General features: G+C 51.6%; 3 protein-coding genes across 6 annotated transcripts in view; 2 read left to right on the forward strand and 1 right to left on the reverse strand.

The window, feature by feature from the left end:
• arap3 (ArfGAP with RhoGAP domain, ankyrin repeat and PH domain 3) overlaps positions 1–2,411 on the forward strand; it is a 17,208-nt gene extending 14,797 nt beyond the window's left edge. Inside the window, 7 exon segments of the mRNA XM_057043560.1 lie at positions 341–477; positions 557–639; positions 750–785; positions 904–967; positions 1,042–1,179; positions 1,248–1,286; positions 1,389–2,411. Coding sequence (XP_056899540.1) covers positions 341–477; positions 557–639; positions 750–785; positions 904–967; positions 1,042–1,179; positions 1,248–1,286; positions 1,389–1,793 — 902 coding nt within the window. The 3' untranslated portion in view covers positions 1,794–2,411.
• Positions 2,412–3,248: 837 nt separating this feature from the next.
• Positions 3,249–11,412, forward strand: tbc1d2 (TBC1 domain family, member 2). Of its 3 annotated transcripts, none has more exons than XM_057043456.1 (17): positions 3,249–3,399; positions 3,577–4,964; positions 5,041–5,149; positions 5,381–5,501; positions 5,567–5,661; positions 6,157–6,494; positions 6,580–6,849; positions 6,985–7,083; positions 7,161–7,271; positions 7,338–7,510; positions 7,579–7,690; positions 7,764–7,964; positions 8,951–9,138; positions 9,225–9,345; positions 9,432–9,617; positions 9,706–9,827; positions 10,802–11,412. In XM_057043456.1, the coding sequence occupies exons 2-17, from the start codon at positions 3,666–3,668 to the stop codon at positions 11,001–11,003; spliced, it is 3,747 nt and encodes a 1,248-aa protein (XP_056899436.1). In that variant the 5' UTR covers positions 3,249–3,399; positions 3,577–3,665; the 3' UTR covers positions 11,004–11,412. The 3 variants fall into 3 exon arrangements, with proteins under 3 accessions (XP_056899436.1, XP_056899433.1, XP_056899435.1); XM_057043453.1 differs by having other exon boundaries at positions 3,250–3,399; positions 6,961–7,083; XM_057043455.1 differs by lacking the exon at positions 3,249–3,399 and adding an exon at positions 3,486–3,508 and having other exon boundaries at positions 6,961–7,083.
• Positions 11,413–24,265, reverse strand: slc44a1b (solute carrier family 44 member 1b). 2 transcript variants are annotated; one of them, XM_057043489.1, is made up of 16 exons: positions 24,110–24,265; positions 23,043–23,132; positions 21,004–21,146; positions 20,411–20,547; positions 18,928–19,021; positions 18,614–18,783; positions 17,788–17,877; positions 17,556–17,713; positions 17,301–17,487; positions 17,002–17,170; positions 16,661–16,817; positions 16,097–16,180; positions 15,841–15,978; positions 15,514–15,750; positions 15,281–15,379; positions 11,413–14,301 (listed from the first exon to the last, which is right to left on the reverse strand). In XM_057043489.1, exons 1-16 carry the CDS (start codon positions 24,158–24,160, stop codon positions 14,281–14,283), a joined length of 2,025 nt encoding a protein of 674 aa, XP_056899469.1. In that variant the 5' UTR covers positions 24,161–24,265; the 3' UTR covers positions 11,413–14,280. The 2 variants fall into 2 exon arrangements, with proteins under 2 accessions (XP_056899469.1, XP_056899470.1); XM_057043490.1 differs by having other exon boundaries at positions 23,500–24,249.
• Positions 24,266–24,797: the final 532 nt, after the last annotated feature.

Raw genomic sequence — 24,797 nt, forward strand, 5'->3', positions numbered from 1 at the left:
GTGTGTGTGTGAGTGTGGGTGTGGGTGTGTGTGTGTGTGGGTGTCTGTGAGTGTGGGTGTGTGAGTGTGTGTGTGTGTGTGAGTTTGTGTGTGTGTGTTTATAATATAGAAGCATCAGAAAAAGGCAAGAGGGGCCTGATCTTCAGTCCAGCTTCATTAATGTTAATGAAATGTTGGTTGTGGTTATTTAAACGTCTCTTGATGTGTCAAACCTTTAAGACTTGAGTTCTATCGGGGGGGGGCAGCTCATTGTTGACCACAGAACACACACCAGCACGTTTAAAGTTCTATCCACAGCTTGGTCAAATGAATTCCCTATTTCTCCATGGACCCGTCTCAGCCTATGACAGTGACATCATGAAGGTGGGTCTACTGAAATGTCGCGAGGAACCTCCGAAGCTCCTCCAGGGCACCAAGTTCCAGGAGAGAACCTTCCAGATCAAAGAACACAAACTGTTGCTGCTAAAGGACAAGAAGGTTGGTGGTCAGCCCCCCCTCCCCCAGTTTGAACCCACTCAGTGGGCCCCCCAGTCCTGACTGGTGTGAGTTTTTCTAGAGCATCAGACCAGAGAAGGAGTGGTCTTTGAAGTCTATGAAGATCTACATTGGGATCCGCAGGAAGCTAAAGGCTCCCACCAGGTAACCAAAGTATTTTGATCATTTCCAACCATCCAGTCAGATCTTTGAAGTGAATTCAAGTCTTTTTTTGTGACCCTTGGACTAATGTGAAGTGCTGTTGCCCCCTGCAGGTGGGGCTTCACAGTGATGTCAGACAAACACCAGCTGTAAGTACCAGTACCGGTATCAGGATCCTGGCCCAATGCGACCCGAAGAGTTCTGGTTCCATCAAAAAAGATAGTTCTCTGAGTGTGATGTGTGTGTGCCGTGTCTCTGGTGTCTCAGGTTCTTGTGCTGCACCTGTGAAGCGGACCTCTGGGACTGGATCTCCTGCTTCCTCAGGGCCCAGGTCAGAGTTTGTGTAGGATTTGCTCACACAACCTTCATGTGATTGCTCAGGATTCCACCCTGGGTATCTTCCAGAACGATGATCCGGTTCCTCCAGTTCTCCGCCGTCACTCATCATCAGACATCTCCAAGCAGAAGTTCGGCACCATGCCTTTGGTTCCGATCAGAGGAGATGAGAGCAACAGCAGCATGCTGTCGGCCAATCAGACGCTGGTCAGTCCAACCAAACCATCCAACAAGATCTCTGAAAATGCACAACTACATTTTTCTTTCTTCTACAGAGGAAGCTGCATGACAGAAGGACTCTCTCCATGTACTTTGTAAGTAGTCGATTCTGTTTGATTATGTTGTGTTTCATACCTTCAGGACATTTGGAGTATCTGGGTGTGTGGGGCCTGATCTGTCTCACCCTTCTCCTGCAGCCGATGAAGGGCCAGCAGGACTCTTTTGAGGAGCATTCTGCTTCTCCAGACCTTCCTGAACCCCTCTATGAGGAGGTTGGAGATTTTGGCCTACAGGTTCTCAAGTCTCTGGAGACCAGCTTCTTGTCCAGCAGCACTGCTGAAACGCAGGAAGTCAAAGACCAACTGCAGCTCACACTGGTTCCTGTGGACCACCCTACGGTCTGTGACTCTCAGGTAGAACACAGCTCTGTGGAGCCTGTGGATCATAGAGGAGGAGGTGATGGAGGAGGGGTGGACTCATCAAGGATGAGGCAGCTGCAGGGCGTGTGTACACCATCCCAGGAGCTGCTCCTACAGGAGCTGTCATCCGCCTTCATCAAGAAGACTGAGGAAGAGGAGCAGGAGCCGCCATGTGATATCTGATCTGCTGGGGCTGGAGCTCCTACAGGAGCTGTCATCCACCTTCATCAAGAAGCCTGAGGAAGAGGAGCAGGAGCCGCCATGTGATGTCTGATCTGCTGGGGCTGGTCACCTTGTACAGTAGACACAAGCAGTAAAAATACTCCTCACTACTTCACTCATTGAGGCTGAAAGTCAACAGCAAAGTATAGACTGACTTCATCATCGCCATCATCATCATCACCATCATCATCATCATCATCACCTCCATCATCATCATCATCACCACCATCAACCATCACATCATCACCACCATCATCATCATCACCACCATCACCACCACTATCATCACCACCATCACCACCATCATCACCATCACCACCATCACCACCATCATCATCATCATCATCACCATCATCACCACCATCATCACCATCACCACCATCACCACCATCATCATCATCATCATCACCATCACCATCATCACCATCACCACCATCATCATCACCATCATCATCATCATCACTGTAGTTGTCCTTCAATATATGCCATTAAACTAAGTCAAATATTTAAGAGGAGAACTTCCTCCCACCTCTTTACCACTCCTGTTTACTTTGTGAATAAAAGATCATATTTATGATACTTTTGTGCGAACTATTGCGAGACATCACTCGGTGGTTGTGAAACTCAAATTGTATTCTTGTTATTTTGTTTTATTTTCTACTACGTTAACCACCCACAGCTGGTTGATGGTTCAAGCCCCAGGCCCGGAGCGGTGGGGGGGGAGGTGCCCGAACACCTTCAGAGCACTGCCCAGGTACCCTTGAGCAAGGTGCTGAACCCAGAAATGCTCACAGAGGGCCCTGAAATGAACTGGTATATCATATTAGAGAGCTTTGAAGTCCACGTTTGGTATTGATGGTGAGAGAGGGAGAGGAACTCGTGGCACTGGTCAATGACCGCTTCGGAGCTGCTCAGAAGATCATTAAAAGGGCCTCACGTGCAGATAAAAACAAGATTTTAAAATTTCATCCAAATTAAAAAACCATCAAACTGTTTCTGGGTTATAAATAAGAACACAAGAACCAGCCGGAGGCACCTGCGACGCAGATCATGTTGGGAAGGTGAACAAGTGAACTTCCGGTTGCGACTACAGGAGCTTCCTGTTTTCAAGGAATGTTGAGAAAACGTGTTCTGGCATTGTGTGGACTTTTTTCCTCTTTTATTTCACAAAATAAAACAGAAACGTGGCACTACTTTATCCAATCTGTTTTATAAAATTATTGATCTTGTTCCTACAGACATTGTAACTCTTTCAGCTGGTGTTTTTGATTTAACGAGTTTGTTGATTCCTCTGAGACCGATTAAGTGTGAATAAAGACCAAACTCGACTCTTATTTGGAAATATAAAAATCGGAAGTTGTGTGTTTCTGACGGTGACTTGACGGCGCGAGGACGACAGAGCCGGGGAGGAGAACCAGAATAAAGGAGCAAAGATATCCTGAGGAAGAACGAATGAATGGCGATGCATGAGGTTTTATTTTGTAAAATAGTTTTTACAGCCACCGAGTGGCGTGGAGGCCACACCCCTTCAGGTTGTTCAGGTGTTCTCGGGAACATGTCGGTACAGGTGAGTCAAAACCTACACAACTCTAAAACCGCGTTGGCACGTTAATGTACACGCACGCAGTAGTGACATTATCTTATAAAAACCCAATTATATGAAAATAGTAATTCTGGTAAGTTAGAATGCCATTGTTGTAAAATTCTCAACAAAAAGTCGTCAAAAACTAATTTTACTTGACAGGAAGTGCCAGTGCTGCCTCGTCCTGTCGACAACAAGGAGAGAGCTCTTCATTCCTTAGAGGGGCAGCGAGCCGAGTAGAGTGGGTCAAGATGTTTGGATCCCGGAGTTCTACAGAGACCCAGCAGGGTTCTACAGAGACCCAGAAGGGTTCTACAGAGACCCAACAGGGTTCTACAGAGATCCAACAGGAGTCTACAGAGACCCAACAAGGTTCTTCAGAGACCCAGCAGGGTTCTACAGAGAACCAACAAGGTTCTTCAGAGACCCAAGAAGGTTCTTCAGAGACCCAAGAAGGTTCTTCAGAGACCCAAAGTCCCACAGGGACCAAGCAGGATTCTACAGAGACCCAACAAGGTTCTACAGAGAGCCAACAGGGTTCTACAGAGACCCAACAAGGTTCTACAGAGAGCCAACAGGGTTCTACAGAGACCCAACAAGGCTCTACAGAGAGCCAACAGGGTTCTACAGAGAACCAACAAGGTTCTACAGAGACCCAACAGGGTTCTACAGAGACCCAACAAGGTTCTACAGAGAGCCAACAGGGTTCTACAGAGAACCAACAATGTCCCACAACGACCCGAGAGGGTCCAGCTGAAGGAACGGATCCGTCTGGTGCCATCAACAGTAATCAGAGACTAGATTCTTCAGCCAAACCAAATTGTCTGAAACCTCCAGAGAAACTCTTCCTGTCAGAGCAGCAGGAATCTTTTAAGGACGACCAAACGAAACCAGAAAAATATCTAGCTGGTCCAGATCAAAGTGGCCAAGATCAACTTCCTGCAGAGAAAAACTGGAAAGATTCACCGTTAACAATTCAAGCTAATATAGCAGAAAGTTCTGTCTCCAAACCTCATCAAGAAGATCCAGCGGGTCCGTTTTACACAAAACATGAGCAAACCTGTGATGAATTTCAAAAGTATCAGAGACTGGACGATCTTCCATCAAAGAAGCTCAGAGTCAACCAACCTAGGTGGCACTCAGGTGACCTTGACCCGATCCATCTGAAGAACCAACAACCTACGGATCAGAAGAACCTGTCGTCCGTGGTTTCTTCAGAGGTTCGTCTGCCTGAAGCAGCTTTTGTGGCACCGCTGTCCAAGGCCTCTGCGGAGGAGTTCGCCCAGGCAGAGGCACCTTCAGCTCTGGGTTCGACAGCTGAGCCCAAACTGTGTGGCTTTCTGCTGAAGCAGGGGGGTCCACTGAAGGCCTGGAAGCTGCGCTGGTTCACATATGAAGAACAAAAGAACCAGCTGTTCTACTACAGGACGCCGCAGGATGTGACGCCACTGGGTCGGATTGAGCTCAGCAGCGCTACCTTCACCTACCCTCTGAAGGCTGAGACGGGCACCTTCCACATCAAGACACCTGAACGCACCTTCGTCCTCAAGGTAAAGGTCCTGACAGCGGTTTAACCCTGGTAGTAAGCACTAACAAAAGTAAGGGATGGACTGGCCCTGCCCACAGGCTGTAACCCAGGAGCTGATGCTCTACTGGCTGCAGCAGCTCCAGATGAAACGCTGGTGCCACAGACGGACGGCCATCGGTCCTCACTCTCCAGACAGCGACCCTGCAGGTGAGGACCAGTCTGAACCCTCCCCAGAAGAGCCGAGGGATTCTCTGGTGCTTCATGGGTTAAACTGGTTTCATTTACTGGTTCAAGTGGTAAACTCTGAACTGCAGGTTAGCAAAGGTTCCTCGACTCTGAGAGTTTATTCAGAATGATTCAGAACTACAAAATGATGACACTAAATATAAACCGCTAACTGTTGGGCTGGTGTTTGATGTCAACTTCCTGTTTACGCAGCCAACTTCCTGCCTCTGCTGAAGAGCCCAGTGGGTCTGGTGGGTGAAGAGGCGGCTAATGTCCTGTCCCTCAGAACTCCGCTCGCTAACATGTCACTAAAACATCCGCTAATCGAGATCCAGTGAGTCGCCTGGAATCTAAAGCCACACTCGTTTTTCTTTTGATCACATGACTTTTTGTATTTAGGAACTCGGTCCACAGTCTGCGCAAGAGGGCGTCTCGGGAATGGAGCCAGAGCGTGTTCTACGTGGAGGCGCCGATGGACCCCAGCAACACCACAGGTAGGTACACGTGGGGAGTGAGCAGGAGAACCCTGACCCCGACCCTGACCCTGACCCTGACCCTGGCCCTGGCCCTGACCCTAACCCTGACCCCAACCCCAACCCCAACCCTAACCCTAACCCTAACCCTAACCCTGACCTGACCCTGACCCTGACCCTGACCCCGACCCCGACCCCGACCCCGACCCCGACCCCGACCCCGGCCCCGGCCCCGACCCCGACCCCGACCCCGACCCCGACCCTGACCCTGACCCTGACCCTGACCCTGACCCTGACCCTGACCCTGACCCTAACCCTAACCCTGACCCTGACCCTGACCCCGACCCCGACCCCGACCCCGACCCCGACCCTGACCCTGACCCCTACCCTGACCCCGACCCTGACCCTGACCCTATTTATTTGGTCATGGAGGGTCGGTGGGTTAAAGCCCAGCCTGGGGGGGACACCTGTCCAAGAGTAGGAGAAGCTGAAGCAGGTGATCTGGTGTCTCCTCAGGACTCAGGACTCCTCCTGAGCCCTTGAAGCCTCCTCCCACCCTCCTGGCTGAGCCTCCATCTCAAGAGTCTCCAGTGGAGACCAGAGAATCCTCATCTTTCTTCAACAGCTGGAACATGAAAAAGACTGGTGGCTCGTCCTCGCAGCAGGTCTTGAGCGGGGACGCCCTGTCCTCGCAGCAGGTCTTGAGCGGGGACGCCCTGTCCTCGCAGCAGGTCTTGAGCGGGGACGCCCTGTCCTCGCAGCAGGTCTTGAGCGGGGACGCCCTGTCCTCGCAGCAGATGTGGCGCCTCCAGCAGGACAAACAGATGCTCGCTGAAGAAGTCAAAGCTCAGAAGGTGAAAAGCACCAGGACAGAGAAGTCCTTTACTCCGTTACTGATCAGGTTCCTTGTTCCTGTTCCTGTCATGTGCAAATGTGCAGGAGATGGTTTGGATCCTCCACAAAGCTTTGGAGGCATCTCAGCTGGAGAAGAGATCCTGTGCCCAGTTTTTGGCAGAGAAAGGTGAGCAGGAGCGTCTGGAGGTCCTGCGGCATCGCGAGCGGCAGGCAGCCAGACTGCAGGAGCAGCTGGAGGAGGCCAAGGTGGAGGCTGAGTCCCTGAGGAGACGTTTGGCTCAGAGGAGCACACAAGTGGAGGAGCTGGAGGAGCAGATCAAGATGCTGATGGAGAAGAATGATGCCAAGCAGGAGGTGAGGACCGAGTCGGGGGGGTTAACAACGTTGAAGTCATGAAACAGATCGATCCTACTTTAAGATCTTTCCCATCAGTGGACTTGAGATCATGTGACCTTTCCCAAACAGGTGATTATAAACTTGTCCAACCAGGTGACCACCTGGATGGTTGAGCAGCAGCTCGCTGCATCGTCCAACCCTTCACGCCAACAGACCTTCAAACAGCTTCAGCAGCAGATGGAGAACCTCCAGGTGAACCTCCACTCTGTGCTCATGTGTTTGGATCGGTGGATTTGATCTCACCATCACATTTTCATCTCGATCATCAGGACGATATCGAGGCTCATAAAACCCAGAACAAGTTTCTAAACTCTGAGATCTACCAGCTGACCAGACTGTGGAGAACCAGCTCAGAGCAGGAGAGGAGTCTGATGATGAAGGTGAGTCCACGTGGACCTGTCGCACTGTGAGATGTTGACATGCTCTTTTGCCTCTGCTGGTCGAAGACCTCCTACCTGGAGGCCCGTATCTGCCAGACGGAGAGCAGTTACCTGGACGTTCTGCGGCAGCTGCAGGACACCAAAACCCTGGATGCAGCTCAACAAGAAGCTGTTCAGAAGTTGGTGGAGGACGCTCTGAAAAGAGAGATGAAGAGCGTTGCTGGGCAGCAGGTGACCAGGTACTGCAGGGCGATGGGGCAGAAGAAGCTGCTGACACGGGTCTAAGAGCCACGTCTTGTGTCTTTAGTGATTACGATGATTACGGCTTCAAAATCTTCTCGGACTATGAGGTGGAGGACCTGAAGCTGCTGGCCAAAATCCAGGCACTGGAGATCCGCTCACACAACCTGCTGCAGCAGGTGAGAACGTCCCCCGGGAACTTCAGCAATGGCACCATGCCGAGCGCCTCTGGACTCTGGCTCCTCCCTGCAGGAAGGCGTGGAGCGCCCCCTGCTGGACCGCTGGGCTCAGTACCTCACCGGCAGGTCCGACGACCACCTGACTGCATCGCAGGAGCTCAAAGGTTTGTTGAGAGCCGGAGTCCCTCAGGAGTACCGACACCGGCTGTGGAGCTGGATGGTGCGTGTCAGAACCAGAACCATCAGAGAACATGACCCGGAGTGCTACCAGCAGGTTCTGTAGGCCGCCATCAATCCATGACCCAACATGCACTGTAGCTGTCCAACAAGATCTGTTGTCCCTCTTCCTTCCTGCTCCTTCTGCTCAGCATCTGGACTCCACCCGCATCTCTAGACTGATGTGGGGGTTGGTTTCCTTTGGTTCCATCCTACTGCTCGTCCTCCCCGTCGTCCTCCTTGTCTTCTTCGTCCTCATTGTCCTCCTTGTCTTCGTCGTCCTCCTCATTGTCTCTGTAGTCGTCCTCATTTGTCTTTGTCATTTTCCTTGTTGTGTCTGTCCTCCATGGTGGTCTTCGTGATCCTCCTGGGGGTCCTCCCTCCCTGTCCTCTGCCTTGTGCCTCAAGTCTTCCTCAGGTTGGGGTTGGGGGGCCAATCCTCCCCCTGACCCGTGTCCTCCAGTAGATGTTGTGTCCTTGCTTGTAAGTCTGTTGCTCTGTTATCTCTGGGGTCTTAACCCTGTTTTTGGTTTTGTGTCACACTTTGGGTTAAATCACCTTTAATTAAAGGCTAACGGCTAACGGCTAAAGGCTAACGGCTAATTTACCTGCTCTGATGTTCCGATACGACAGAAGGATCCGAGCAAACGTGGACGCAGAGCAGTTGGACGGAGGATCGGCGTTAGCCTCCAGGCTACATTAGTGTCAGCAGAATCTGGGCACAGTTGGCGTCCCCGTCCCAGGGGCGTCCCCGTCCCAGGGGCGTCCCCGTCCCAGGGGTGTCCCCGTCCCAGGGGTGTCCCCCAGCCGTCCTGTTGCTGTGTCTCCTCTGTGTCCCTAAGTCCTTAGACCGTCCAGTGTCCCTCCACTCTTGCGGCTGCTCCACACTGATGCCCCTCGCCATCCTGGCTCCTCCCTCCTGCGGCGGCCGTTTGACCCTGGTGACCCTGGTGGTCCCAGAGTCTCTGCTGCAGCAGCTTCTTCTCACGGGTCTTCTCTTTGTGTGTCCTCACACCTGTCCTGTCACGCTCTCCTACCCTTCAGTTGTGTGCAAAGAGCCAGACGTCTCCTCACCCCACCTCCAGGCAGATTGAGCTGGACCTCCCCCGCACCCTCACAACCAACCGGCTCTTCTGCTCCCCGTCCAGCGCCGCCCTGCAGCAGCTGCGTCGCATCTTATTGGCCTTTTCTTGGCGAAACCCTGAGATTGGCTACTGCCAGGGCCTCAACAGGTGCTCCTCACACATCGGCTTTTGCTGCTGACCTGTGACCTGTGACCTGTGACCTGTCACGTGACCAGTGCTCACCTACCGCTCAGGTTAGCAGCCGTTGCTCTGCTGGTACTTCAGAGTGAAGAAGACGCCTTCTGGTGTCTGGTGGCCATTGTGGAGACCATCATGCCTCAGGACTACTACACCAAGGACCTGCTGGCCTCTCAGGTGGGGAAGCCGAACCCTGTTCAGGTCACATGACCTGTGTCATCACTACTACCTGTTCAGACGGTGTCATGTGACCTCACATTCAGGCTGACCAGCGTGTGCTGAAGGACTTCCTCTCGGAGAAGCTCCCTCGTTTATCAGCTCACTTTGAGAGTCTCAGCGTTGACGTGTCCCTCATCACCTTCAACTGGTTCCTGGTGGTGTTTGTGGAGAGTCTGCCCAGCGACATCCTGCTGCCGCTGTGGGACGCCTTCCTCTACGAAGGCACCAAGGTGAAGGGACATGCCGACAGGAAGTGATGCGTGACCTTTCACTCTTCACAAGGTTCTGTCTCCAGTTCGCTTTGTGTTACCTGTGCAGGTGATCTTCAGGTACGTCCTGGCTCTCTTCAAGTACAGAGAAGAGGATATCCTGAAGATCCACGACAGTGTTGAAATCTACCAGTATCTACGCATCTTCACCAAGACCATCACTGACACCAGGTGAGCACACCTGACACCTCATCTATCGGGGTGATCATTGATGCAGAAGACCATGTTCTCGCATCTCATTTTCAAATGGACAAAACCAGAAAAACTTCAGATGAAGATCGGCCCCTTCAGCCCACCTGAATGACTTCCTTCGTCAGTTGTTCCTACAGTCCAGGGTCCATATTGACGAAGGTTCTCAGAGTCCTCTCAGAGCTCCTAATGTAGCCTAAACGTTCCCAACCAGGAGTCTCAGCATGAGGTTTCTGAGAGCAGCTGTGAGCCAAGAGGAGATGGAAGAGAGAAGATCTAAGAGAAGAGAGAAGATCTACTACCAGAAGAGAGAAGATCTACTACCAGAAGAGAGAAGATCTACCACCAGAAGAGAGAAGATCTACCACCAGAAGAGAGAAGATCTACCACCAGAAGAGAGAAGATCTACCACCAGAAGAGAGAAGATCTACCACCAGAGAGAGAAGATCTACCACCAGAAGAGAGAAGATCTACCACCAGAAGAGAGAAGATCTACTACCAGAAGAGAGAAGATCTACCAGAAGATCCAGCACCTGCTGCCATCCTGAGCCACCTGTAGGCTACATTTAGGCTACGGCTGCTCACATGGCTAACCTGGATGTTATGTGCATGTTCTAGAATCTTTGAGGCTCATTGGCGACCACCATCATGAACATCAGGCCGGCAGCACTGTAACTACATGGAGAACGTCTCTCCTTCCTCTCGTCTCTAAGATTCTCTGAGGCTTCTCAAAAGTCTTCCCCTAACCCCTCTTCACAGTTTACCACCTGAGGAGCATCTTAAGAGCTTCTGTGAATATGGGCCCAGGAGGGTCGTGAGGCTGCTGCCTGCCAGCTGCTGTCATGTGACCTTTCCCCTTCCTGTGTCATGTGACGGCCGTGTGATGGACCCATGAGGACTATAAGTGATAGTTGACTGCAGATGTTTCTGGTAGCCTCACTCTGATCTTCTTGTAGGAAGCTGAGCAACATCGCCTTTAGCGTGATGAACCCGTTTCCTCGCCGCGTGCTGAGGAGCCGCCGAGCGCTCCACCTGGAACACCTGAGGGCGGAGCTACAGCAGCTGCAGCGGCAGCAGGAGGCGCTCGTGAAGGAACGTGCTGAGCGGAAGGACAAAGATTTGGACACTGTGGCGAGCGAGGACGATGACGAGCTGTGAGCGGTGCATTTGTTGGACGCTCCGTGTTCCCGGGGACAGTGAACGCATCATTACCGTCCTTTTTATTCTTCTACAATTTAAAGGAAAAGTAGTTTTAGGCAGTGAAGTTAAAATTGTTACCTTGGAAACCAACTGTTGACTGGTCATTAGTGTGGGGGAAGGTTCTCTTTTTAAAGGTAGAGGAACTTTTCACCACGAGAAGTCAGTTTCTGCTCGAGGCCAGCAGGGGGCGCTGTTGCAGCACTTTACCGCCCCCTGTGGTGAGCAGAGATACTGCAGACAACAGTGACGTTTGAATTAATTATCACACTGCTCATTAATATCATCATCATTAATAACATCAGACGTCTAAGTTAGTTAGTAAAGTTGATCCCATGTTTTATCTGAATAAACAGAAGCAACAGACAAATCTCGATTACATTTTATTACTTTTCTTAAAAAACAAATATACATAAGAAATGATAAATATAAAAGTCAACCCAGAAGCAAAGAGATTCTTTCATGTTACAAAGAGAAAACATCACATCGCACCAGCGGGAATTCTCGTGTCGTCTCCATGGCGACCATCTGACCTGTTAGCCAACAGTTTAGTCCTGTGAGTGTAACGGCTGTTTATTCTCCTGCACGCACGTGCACGTGCACGTGCAGTGTTTCTGAAGCACAAAACATGGACATGCAAAGTTCTGGTCTGAACCAGACCTACACAGACCCCGGTGGGGTCCCGGTCTTCATCACTGGGGCTCCGGTGCCGCCCGGCTGACCCGTCCTCGGCCGGGCGGCACCAGCAAGGTTTCTGTGCGTCTGGCGCCGGATCCACACCCAGTTTTGGAACTGGGAAAACTGGTTCCGGAGCCGTAGCAAGAAATGAACCCCCGGAGCTGGTGAGGACCAGCAGGATGAGGACGTTAGCGCGGATGCTAGCCTGCTTCCTATTTCCTGTGTTCTAGAGAAATTCTGCTCGGGTTCTGGAGTCTCGGTTCCTCTGCAGAAACCAGGAAGCTGTGACAGACGGACAGCGCCGCTGAGGATTGAAGGCCTGGTTCCGTCTGAACACGTGATGGGCTGACTGGCTGTTGAAGGTCTCCGGCGCTGTTTCCAGTCAGTTGGAAGGTGTCAAATTATGAGAGAAAAAGTTTTCGTTTCAATTCTCAGAGGAAAAGCAGGAAACCATGATGTCATCAGCCGTGTCACCTCCACTCAGCAGAACCTTCGGAACCATCCTGGCAGGTCCTAACGGGACCGACGGCCTTCAGCAGGTGGACTCTGAACGCGTTTAGTCGGAGAACCATGACTCAGCAAAAACCGATTAAAACTCAGGAGAAATGTTAAATAGCCCCAAAACTGGAGGTTCGTTCTTGTTGGAATGAAAATATTGACGCGTGTCCACATCTGAGTGGAAATATTGAAGCCCAGAGCTCGGTAAGGAGTCCAAAGATCCACTTTGTTTTGTCTTTGTGTGGTTTTCTAGTAACGTCTGCAGCTAAAACGGACTTTATGATGAATTTCTGTTCTGATCCTTGAAGCTCCAGGTCCTGATCTGCCTGGCAACAGCAGTCATGTGACACTGAATGTGTGAAGATGAGCAGAAATATCTTCTCTCTAGGATGTTTGTACAGGAAACGCGTGTGTTAATGTGTGAGCTACAAACACTTCATCTAAAATCTAAAACTACGTTATTCTGACGTTAGCATTGCCTTTTCTATTTTTAGTGCAATTTGTCGCCGTGCTTTGAGCGTCCTGCCAGTTGCTAATGGCAAAGCTAATGTTTCTTCTCAGAGACCTTTGAACTCAGAGATGGTAACGAGCTCCAAGGAGGAGCTGAGTGCACAGGTGCATGATGGGAACAGCCTGAACATCAACAAGTGACCTCTGGCAACGTCGTCTCTTGAGATGGATCAACCTGCCCGACACACGTTGAGGATCGTGGTTGACGAGGCTTTCAGGACTCTCTGAGACACGTCTGCAGTTTTGGCTTCAGCCAGAGCGACGAGGCAACAAATTAGGCAACAAAGGTGGTGACGGCAACAGCCGTTGCCCTGGTGACGGCCGTGGGCGTCCGACCCTCAGCCCAGGACAACAGGTGATGGCAACAGTCCACTTCCTATCTGAGATGGCAACACCAGACGTAAACAGGAAGACTCGGGTTTGTGTGTAGCGTTTGTGTTATTGCTCTCATCTTTGACCATCTTCTTCACTGCAGCTCCACTGGAAACACTTCCTGGAAACGGAAGTCTGAAGCAGGATGCTGATTCCAGGAGAAGGTTTATGGAGACGAGAACGTCGCAGATGAGCCGCGTGGACATCCAAACCCACCTAGGTCTCAAGTCAACTGGGCCAAACCAGTGAGTCCATCGGGACCTGCTTGATGACTAGTTTTCATACACGTGCTAGCTTGCTTTTTCACAGTGGGACGACTCTTCAGCTAAATGCTATCACACCTGTATCATCTTTACATGTTAAATTACGAAGCCAATTTTGATTAGTTGATTGCATGCTAACTTTAGCTACTAGCAGATCATGAACCAAGAGCTAGGACATCATGATGTCAGCACTACAGGAAAATCAACCACAGACCGTAAATGTGGCTACAAGCTACGTCGACACGCCGGCAGCTCAGCTCAACTCTGCTAGCGTTAGCTTTGTTTAGTCACATGACTGTTACCTTGCAGGTGCGCCCCAACGTAAAATCAGCTACAAGCGTCACATCTCAATCATATAAGAGGCCGCTGTCAGTGCATAACAGGCGTTTCCATAGTGACCACGGTGCTGGTGTTTCTCCAGAAGTCTGGCTGTGATAATCAGCAAGCGGACAGACGTGTAGCCCACCAATCGGATACTCCCTCCACCAATCGGATACTCCCTCCACCAATCGGATACTCCCTCCACCAATCGGATACTCCTCCACCAATCGGATACTCCCTGCACCAATCGGATACTCCCTGCACCAATCGGATACTCCCTGCACCAATCGGATACTCCCTGCACCAATCGGATACTCCCTCTTCCAGACACCCCCCGATGACATCATAGCGCTCCCAATCTAACACGGTATTTGAGAGATAAAAACTGAAGTGTGATCATTTGATTTAAAAACGACATCACTACAAAAAAAGATGCATCAGCCAGTAAAATTGCAGCGTCCAGATAAAGTGCTTCGTTACATCGTTAACGTTATTAAAATATTGTTATCCCTGGAGTGAAACCATAGTAAACATGTTACACATCACCAAAAATAAACTTCTGGAATGTCTCTTTAAGTCCCATCAGTTGATTCTGGTCAAGCGGAACTCCCAGGAGCCTAAAACAGACCAGTCACCATGGTTACAGTCACATACAGGAAGGAGCAGAGCATCATGGGTAGGGAGCTGACATCATATTCTCCAAATATAATGAGATGATACAACGTCAGAGCCACACCCACACATTGGAGTGCCCCGCCCACCAAACAAAGACAGACAGACAGACGGATGACTTTATTAATGGCAGAGGAAAATGAGCTATTTTAATTAACAAAAGAGGACATTCATTCAACAAAATGAAACTTGTGTCACTGTCTGAACTTTAGAGGGAAGGTAGGAACCGAGACCCCGCGCACGCTTTCACTCCAAGGTCCGGTTGCTCCGCCCCTTCCTGTGGTAGAGAGTTACCTTTACAAAGATTCCCCTCCATCTAGATTTGACACCATTTCAACCTTTAATGAAAGGCCACAGGAAGGGGCGGAGTCTGACTTCATTTGGACTGGAAAAGAATATTAGAAACATAAAGAAGCAGAACGTCTGGTCCTCAAAGCACAGCGGTGATGAGAAAAGGCAGAAACGGAGAAAACATGAGCAGGAAGTAGAGTTCCACGTGATGAAGATGAAGATGAAGATGATGACGGGCAGGCCAGTGCGGACACGTGTATCCAGTCAGCATGCAGAGTTCACATCAGCTAGCACGTTAGCATGCAGTCTGTGAGCGTGTTAGCAGGCGTTAATGGCAGCCGCTGAGCTGGTGCAGCAGGACGCAGCGTTGGAAACGTGGAGCAAGCGGACAAACAGGAAGAGGGTGGAGGTGGGCAGGAAGATGCAGAGGAAGAGGACAACGTCCTCGCTGAGACACAGCACAAAGCCGCTGTGCTCCGTCAGAGCCCAGTCCACCAGGACTCCCACCAGAAGGTAGTACACCTGGAACTCCTGAAGCTCCTCCCACCCAGTTCCACCCCCATGCAGCCCCGCCCCTGATGACTGGGACGTCACGCTCCTGCGCCGGGCTCCACCCCCTCCACTGTCACTCACCATGGGTTTCATCTCTGCCCCCACGGACGCGCCCTCCTTCACACGGCTCCGCCCACGCTCCACGGCTCGCTCCAACCGCCGACTGCTTTCTACAAACTCCTGAAGGGGCGGGGCCACAGAGGAGGAGACGTCGCATTAACACATTTATTCTGACGCTTTCTGGCATCGTGATGCTGCGTGATTTCACAGGTGGAAGCAGGTGGGCGTGGCTAATAATAACCCAGAGCGTTTACCATCAGAGCTTTGTCCATGAAGAACTCTTTGCCCGGGGTGCCGTCGTTGTACTTGGTGTCGATGGCAAAGCACAGGAAGAGGACGTCCACCACGATCTCAAAGATGGACAGGAAGCAGTGAGCGACCAAGAAGGAGAAGAGACACACGATGGCGAGAGGCAGCAGCCACTCGGCGTAATCCCGCTGGTAATTCAGAAGCATGACGCCGGCGAACGCCGTCGACGTCACGATCAGGATCTTCGGAAGGCAGCAGACACAAAAGAGTTGTCAGAGTGAGAGGTCTGCTGTGTGGCGCAGCTCTGCAGCAGGCCCCGCCCACATCCTCACCTTCCCCAGGAACAGCACGAAGTCTCCCACGGCGTTGATGGTTGCTACACGCAGAGCGTTCTCCACCAGGATGACGAAGGCGTCACGTGCAGACGTGCAGAAACTGGTGCTGTTGATGGCGGTGGCTGCGTATGCATTCTGGGTAAAGAGCACAGTCCGTCAGAGGAGGAGCAGGGCGTGAGGAGGAGGAGCAGGGCGTGAGGAGGAGGAGCAGGGCGTGAGGAGGAGGAGGGCACCTTCATCACACCTTCATTACCTGGTTGAGATAGTTGAGGCACTTCTCCAAACACCACAGGCAGCAGATGCATGTCTTCAGCAAACAGCGAGCAAAGGCGTTCTCCTGACACGTGAACACAACACACAGCAACTGTTGACACGTGAGCGCTGCTCAAACATGGACGCGGCGTCTCCTCCCGTGGCCACTAGAGGTCGCTGTTTTACCAACGGCACCGACGAGCTGCTGCTGTTCTTCCTCATTCCAACCTTAAACCAGCAACCCTTGAAAACCCCTTTGGTGTCTGTAACCTCTCTCAGAAGGTCGACACTGTTGCCTGGGTGACCACGGACACCCCGTTACCATCGCACCATCGTTCAGGTTAGGGAACATTTGAAGCTCTTCATGAAATACAGCAGGAAGGTGCAGCGATGCATGTGACGCACGTTAGCGCAAGGAACGGAAAATATAGCGCGTTAGCATGAGGAAAGGATAATATAGCATGTTGCATAGTAACTGTAGCGCATCGAATAGCTCGTTTTGCAGTCTGTTACATAGGTGTGTTGACCATACACTCTGGTGTGTTAGCATGTAGCTGGTTGCTACCTTTCCTTTCAGCTGGTTGTGGATGTACATGAGAATGAGTCGAGGAATCTTCACCAGCGTGATGATGAAAGAACCTTTAGCAACGGTTCCCAGGTGGTATCTGACCAGTCTCAGAACTGAAGACAGGATCGGGGTGACCGGGAGCCGATTCTTGTCCCTGAAACAAAAAGTTATTTTTGGTCCCGGTTCTGAGGGGTGTGCTCCCCCCTCCTCTGAGTTAGCCGACAAGAAGGAAAATCATGTCACATGAATGTGGGTTGTTTATAATGACAGCTAGCCTAGCTTAGCATTAGCATGGAAAATGAAAGGTAAGCCGCTGCGTGCACCAAGCATGGACTCACCTTGTGAAGTAGTACGTGACCACAGCTCCAGCCACCGTCATCTGCTGGCAGGCCAGGATGAACTCGGTGATCCACACCAGACCAACGGCATGGTACCAGGTCAGGTATCGCAGGTGCCCCGTCAGTCTGAACTCTGTCAGACCCGTCTCCTCATTTTGGACCGGGTTACCTGCACAACCACACACGGGTGTTTAGTTAGATGTTTAAACCATCGGTGCGGCCGTTAACATTAGTCGGTGTGAGGGATGAAGTCCAGAATTTGCTGATTCCTGAACAACTGGAGCCAAATGGAAACTGACCGGTAGTTCCGAGGAAGAGCAACACCAGGATCCAGTAGATCCAAAAGAGCAGAAGTGCAAGGAATGTGACAAAGGGTTGTAGAGTGAGGAGGGGGAGGTGGATGAAGACCTTCCCTGCTACATGGAACAGAGCGATGGTCAGAGCGACCCGTTTACGCATGAAGAGCATCAGCAGCAGCAGGATCACCTGGAACCAAAGGATCTGGTTCGGGAACAGGAACCAACTCTCAGCACAAGATCTGCACCTTCTCCTACCGTGAAGACGGTGGCAGCAACAGCGTAGACCAGCAACGTTTGTTTGCCATCCCTGCGGAACTCCGCCTCCTCCCGTGGGTCCTTTCTGGTTTTAGTGAGGGTGTCGTTTCCAGAGAGGCGGTGGTCAATGTAGAGCCACCACAGGACGCTGGTCCCCGCTGAGACAAAGCACAAGCGTGACCTCTGAGTCCAGAACCAACTTTGGGCAGCAGCAAAGAGAAAATGATCTCACCGAGGGATCCGAGGACGACCAACGAGGTGAGGATCCAGATGAGGACGGCCGAGATGTAACGAATGATCATCATGAGGATCATGGACAGGACTGAGCCAGAGAGACAGGACAGGAGCAGATAAGTGGACGATAAGCTTCAGCCCCAGGACGCTTGGGACCGCTCAGTCCCTTTATTGTTTACTGAGGATCACAAAATGTTCTGAAGCCTTTTTGCCAATAATTCACTGACTGGCGAACCAGCTTCCATCTCGCCGTGTTCGAGTGCTTCAGCCGGTCACAGGGAGAAGGACAATACAGCTGCTCGTTAGCGAGCAACATCGTGACGATCGGATTGGTGAGTGAAGACATGACGAGCCATCGTACAACAACACCACGAAATGGGGAACACGAGCAAATCAGATGGAGCCGATCAGAAAGGTTAGAGGTTAGGGGGTGGGGGTTAGGGTTAAGGGGTGGGGGTTAGGGTTAAGGGGTGGGGGTTAGGGTTAGGGGGTGGGGTTTGGGGTTAAGGGTGGAGTTTATGGGTGGGGGTAAGGGGTGGGGTTTGTGTTTAGGGGTGGGGGTTAGGGGCGGAGTTAGGGTGGGGTTAGGTGTGGGGTTAGGTGTGGGGGTTATGGTTAGGGGGTGGGGGTTAGGGTTATGGGTGGAGTTAGGTTTGGGGTTAGGGGTGGAGTTAGGCGTGGGGTTTATGGTTAGGGGGTGGGGGTTAGGGGGTGGGGTTTAGGGTTAGGGGTGGAGTTAGGTGTGGGGTTTATGGTTAGGGGGTGGAGTTTAGGGTCAGGGTCAGGGTTAGGGTCAGGGTCAGGGTCAGGGTCGACAAGCTCACCCAGAGCCAGGAAACACAGTCCAATGATGAGCTCTTTACTGGCGGCCACACTGGAGATCAGCCGGTGCAGACTGTTGTCATCACTGACGAACGTCACCATGGCTTCCGCAAACTTCGAATAACATGAAACATCCAGCGGCGTGCAGCGATTAAAGACGGGCAATGGCTTACTGAGGACACAGAGGTCAAGGGTCATCTGGACACAGTCAACTCCTCAGTGAATGGTGACAGAACAACGCGCACATTGTTCACAACACATAAGACGTCAGCTACACAGTAACATGTCGTCATTTGTATGTGGAGGCGGGACTTACCTGGGAGGAACAGGAAGTTTGGGACATTTGGAGAACCTGTCAGGCAGGCTGGGATATTTATGACCCGCTAACTCATACGAACACAACTCTGAGCCTGGAACACAGACACCATCATCATCATCATCATCACATCATCATCATCATCATCATCACATCATCACCACCATCATCCACCACCATAATCATCATCATCACATCATCATCACCACCATAATCATCATCACCATCATCATCATCACATCATCATCACCACCATCATCATCATCACCATCATCATCATCACATCATCACCATCATCACCACCATCATCGTCACCACCATCATCATCATCACATCATCATCATCACATCGTCATCACCATCATCGTCATCACATCATCATCATCATCACCACCATCATCATCATCACATCATCATCACCACCACCATCATCATCATCATCATCATCACCATCACTACCACCACCATCATCATCATCATCATCATCACCATCACTACCATCATCATCATCACCACCATCATCATCACCATCATCACCATCGTCATCATCATCACATCACCACCATCATCATCACCACCACCATCACCATCATCATCACTACCATCACCATCATCATCATCATCACCACCACACCATCATCATCACTACCATCACCATCATCACCACCACCATCATCACCACCACCATCACCATCATCATCACCATCATCATCGTCACCACCACCATCACCATAATCACCACCATCATCATTGTCACCATCATCACCACCATCATCATCATCACCACCACCACCATCACCATCACATCACCACCATCACCATCATCATCATCACCATCATCATCATCATCACACCATCATCACCACCATCACCATCATCATCATCACCACCACCATCATCACCACCATCATCATCACCACCACCATCACCATCATCATCACCACCATCACCACCATCATCACCACATCATCATCATCACCATCATCACCATCACCATCACCACCATCACATCATCATCACCACCACCATCATCACACCATCATCATCATCATCACCACCATCACATCATCATCATCACCACATCATCACCACCACATCATCACCACCATCATCATCACCACCATCACATCACCACCATCACCATCATCATCACCACCATCAGCATCATCATCACCACCATCACCATCATCATCACCATCATCACCACCATCACCATCATCATCACCATCATCATCATCATCATCACCATCACCACCATCACCATCATCATCATCATCACCACCATCATCACCACCATCAAGCAAATACTCAAGGAAGAAAAAAGTGACTTTCTTCACCAATCAGCACCAACCTGATGATGTCACCCAAACACGGCACATAGTGTGTTGGAATACACACACACACACACTGTGTGTGTGTGTGTGTGTGAGTGTGTGTGGGAGTCAGTGAGTGTGTGTGACACACCTCACCACAGATCACCTCACCGTTGAGCATGGCGAACCTCTTCAGGTCCTGGTAGGTCTTTAGCTCCTCAGTGGGACACAGAGAAACACAGAGCGCCATCGACCTGATCCTCCTCTGAACGATGTCGATGTTACATGGATCCAGGAAGAACACAAATCTACAGGAAGTTAAGGTGAGAGTGGTCATTCCTTCAAATTAAAAGCATTTTGTAGAAACGGTTCCAATCATCTAGGCTGATGTTTCTGCTCTTTATTAAAAGAACCTTCTGACTATAAAGAGTTTAAAATCCTTCTCTGGATCTATGAGGTCCTCAGAGGTTCAGAGCATCATATCTGTAGAAGCTGACAGCACCAGATCGTCCTGGTTTTTACACAACAGCATTGTCACCAGAAATGGTGTCAGGGTTAGAGTGAGCTCCCTGTCCAGGTCCAGGACCCCAGAGCCCCCCGTGGTTTTAATTCTATGCCTTCAGAATGACAAACCCCAACAATTATACATCATGTTTGTGCCCCTTTACACGAGGAGGCCCCATATCATCTCAGACAGCCCTGCTGCTCTACCGGGATGTGATGAAGTCGTCGTGTGGTTGGACAGCTGCTGCGTCTTCACTTACTTCCTGTCCGTGTGGTCAAGACCGCTGAGCCAGACGCCTTCGATCTGCTGGTTGCGACGGCCACAGGTGTTGCCATAGCTGTCATATCCAAAGACGAGGCGAGCCGCTCCGCCCGTCACCACGGTGAAGCCACAGATGGAGCCCTGCCGGACACACGGGGAGACTCACGCAGGGCGACGCCACCAGCTACCACATGCTACCACATGCTACCACCAGCTACCACATGCTACCACCAGCTACCACATGCTACCACATGCTACCACCAGCTACCACATGCTACCACATGCTACCACCAGCTACCACATGCTACCACATGCTACAACATGCTACCACATGCTACAACATGCTAACACTGTTGACTTCAGTGCTTTTCAACCTTTAGTGAACAACAACACTGCCAAAGGATTTTACAATAAATTACAATTTCCTTAGAATAAAATAAAATGTTTCTACACACTCAGTGTGAAACCTTTGCCTGTTGGGATGAACACAGAGCTGCTAACCTGGAAAGCTAACACAAGCTTAGCTGAGCTACATAGCTGAGCTACATAGCTGAGCTACATAGCTTAGCTACATAGCTGAGCTACATAGGTCTACAGTCCCATCTGGACTACAGTCCCATGTGGTCTACAGTCCCATCTGGTCTACAGTCCCATCTGGATTACAGTCATATCTGGTCTACAGCCCCATCTGGTCTACATTCCCATCTGGTCTACAGCCCCATCTGGTCTACAGCCCCATCTGGTCTACAGTCTCATCTGGTCTACAGTCCCATCTGGTCTACAGCCCCATCTGGACTACAGTCCCATGTGGTCTACAGCCCCATCTGGTCTACAGTCCCATCTGGATTACAGTCATATCTGGTCTACAGCCCCATCTGGTCTACAGTCCCATCTGGTCTACAGTCCTATCTGGTCTACAGTCCCATCTGGTCTACAGCCCCATCTGGTCTACAGTCCCATCTGGTCTACAGTCCTATCTGGTCTACAGCCCCATCTGGTCTACAGTCCCATCTGGTCTACAGTCCTATCTGGTCTACAGTCCCATCTGGTCTACAGCCCCATCTGGTCTACAGTCCCATCTGGTCTACAGCCCCATCTGGTCTACAGCCCCATCTGGATTACAGTCCCATCTGGTCTACAGTCCCATCTGGTCTACAGTCCCATCTGGTCTACAGTCCCATCTGGTCTACAGCCCCATCTGGTCTACAGTCCCATCTGGTCTACAGTCCCATGTGGTCTACAGCCCCATCTGGTCTACAGTCCCATCTGGATTACAGTCCCATCTGGTCTACAGTCCCATCTGGTCTACAGTCCCATCTGGTCTACAGCCCCATCTGGTCTACAGCCCCATCTGGTCTACAGCCCCATCTGGATTACAGTCCCATCTGGTCTACAGTCCCATCTGGTCTACAGCCCCATCTGGTCTACAGTCCATCTGGTCTACAGTCCCATCTGGTCTACAGTCCTATCTGGTCTACAGCCCCATCTGGTCTACAGTCCCATCTGGTCTACAGTCCCATGTGGTCTACAGTCTCATCTGGTCTACAGCCCCATCTGGTCTACAGCCCCATCTGGTCTTTGCTGAGGTTTTATGTGAATAAGTGGGTAAAGTTGTGGGACAACAGTCCGGTCAGTGGTCAGACGAACAGGTCGGCTACACCCTGTGAGAGGTCACAACAGTCCACGTCCTCTCCCCCGAGGACTCAAACCCCCGATCTAGCACCAGCAGCAGACTGGTCTAAACTGTGACATCACAAGCCCGTCCAGTCAGCTGACCTGCAGAGGAGCCTGGGTTGATTCACATTAAAATCAACTGATTGTGATCATCAGTAAATCAGGAAAGTGGCTCTGAAAGCTGTGATCCATGGATCCTGAAAGCTGTGATCCATGGATCCTGAAAGCTGTGATCCATGGATCCTGAAAGCTGTGATCCATGGATCCTGAAAGCTCCGATCCATGGATCCTGAAAGCTGTGATCCATGGATCCTGCAGCCCATAAACAGCTGATGTGAGCGGGATCCACCCCATGATGCTCACCATGCCAACGCAGAAGACAGTGAAGAGCAAGAACCAGGGCAGGTCTGTGCAGCTCCGGTCCTCCAGCGGTCTCCATTCTCTCTTTGTCCTCTGAAACACACAAACAAAGATGCCCCAGATGAGCAGCGCCGAACCAGCCGAACCAGCCGAACCAGCCGAACCAGCCGCTCCGAGGAGCTGGACCCTCCGCAGCTTCACGTCCTCCGCACCAGTAAAAACACAAAGCGGGCCGAACGGTCCGGGAGAAGGCCCTGCTACTCCGCCTGAACACGGGAGCAGCTAATTGGATTACAAAGGTTGCCTCTAATCCCGACTCGGCCTGCTCCATCCCGCGGACCCGTGTCACGATCACGGAGAAGCGAGAGGCCCGCCGGGATGTCCTGAAGGACACGGCTGATGGACGAGGACGAGCGCGTCGGGGGTCGCGGGTCGCGGGTCCGGAGCGCGGCGCTCTTACCTCCGCGCTACCGCAGCATCCCATTGCAGTCAGGGTGGACGTGCCCGGAGCTTCACGGAGCTTCACGGAGCTTCGCGGAGCTTCGACTCAGCAGCAGCGGGGTTTGGAGCCAGACGGGCGGGGGAGGACACACGGCCCCGCGCGCATGCACTGAGTGTGGCGCAGCACGCTCCCGGAGCAGAGACGGTCCCGGCGCTCAGAGTGCAGGCTCCGGCCCGCTCAGCATCCCACTGTCCGCTCCGAGCGCACCGAGCGCGGTCCAGCTGCCCAAGACGCGTCCGCCACTTCCTGGTGGGCTGTGAGCCGCTGCGGCCATTCATCTCATTGCGCACGCGCAAAGGAAGCAGGCTCACACGGGCCACCGAGGCGCTGTTTCCCTCTAACGATCAACTCAAACTCGACCAAAGACCAAAGACCACCAACCGATGGAGACGTCTGGTGGATCGAACATCGTCTGTTCGGTTGCATGTTAGCATGTTAGCATGTTAGCAGTCGTTGTTGATGCTGCTGTGGCTCAAATGCAAGAAAACCAGGAGTCTTCATGCAGCCCAGTAGAGGAGCTTCAACAGGGTTAGTTCTTCAGAAGAGAACAGCAAACTGCCAACAGCACCTTTATCCTGAAATGGACCTGCTGGGAACCAGGCGGCCGATGAGGGTCCATGATCGGAGGCTCCCGCAGAGTCCTGGACACACCTGGAGGCTCCTGGCTCTTCTGTGTGCAGGGTCAGCAGTGAAGTGGCACCAGCCTGGAGGAGACAGAGGAGCTCTGTTGGGTTGTTGACTGTTGTACCAGGCAACACACTGACGGGGGGGGGGGGGGGGGGGGCGTGTGTGTCCAGACACACACTGGACAGCTTGTATATGGGGGGTAAATAAGTGTGTGTGTGTGTGTGTGTGTGTGTGTCTGAGAGAGAAAGAGAGTGTGGTGTTTGTGTCTGTGTGAGTGTGTGTGTGTGTGTGGGGGGGGGGGGGGTGAGAGAGTGTGTGAGTGTGTTAGAGAGAGAGAAAGAGAGTGTATGTGTGTGTGTGAGTGAGTGAGTGAGTGAGTGAGTGAGTGAGTGAGTGAGACCATCTCAAGGACACCTTGGTCGTGATCCTTGGTTGGTTCAGGATTTATGCGTCTCTTCATGCTGCACCTGGGAAGGACCGACCCGACCCGACCCGACCCGACCCGACCCGAACCGGCGGGACCGGATCCATCACTGCTGTTCTCACCACAATTATGTTAGCAGATATGAATGTTAGAGATGAGCCTGCTCCCAGGGGGGGTGGCGGAGTCATCTGGGGTCAGGATCAGC

The sequence above is a fragment of the Takifugu flavidus genome, chromosome 9, assembly GCF_003711565.1.
Source record: "Takifugu flavidus isolate HTHZ2018 chromosome 9, ASM371156v2, whole genome shotgun sequence".
Classification (NCBI taxonomy): domain Eukaryota; kingdom Metazoa; phylum Chordata; class Actinopteri; order Tetraodontiformes; family Tetraodontidae; genus Takifugu; species Takifugu flavidus.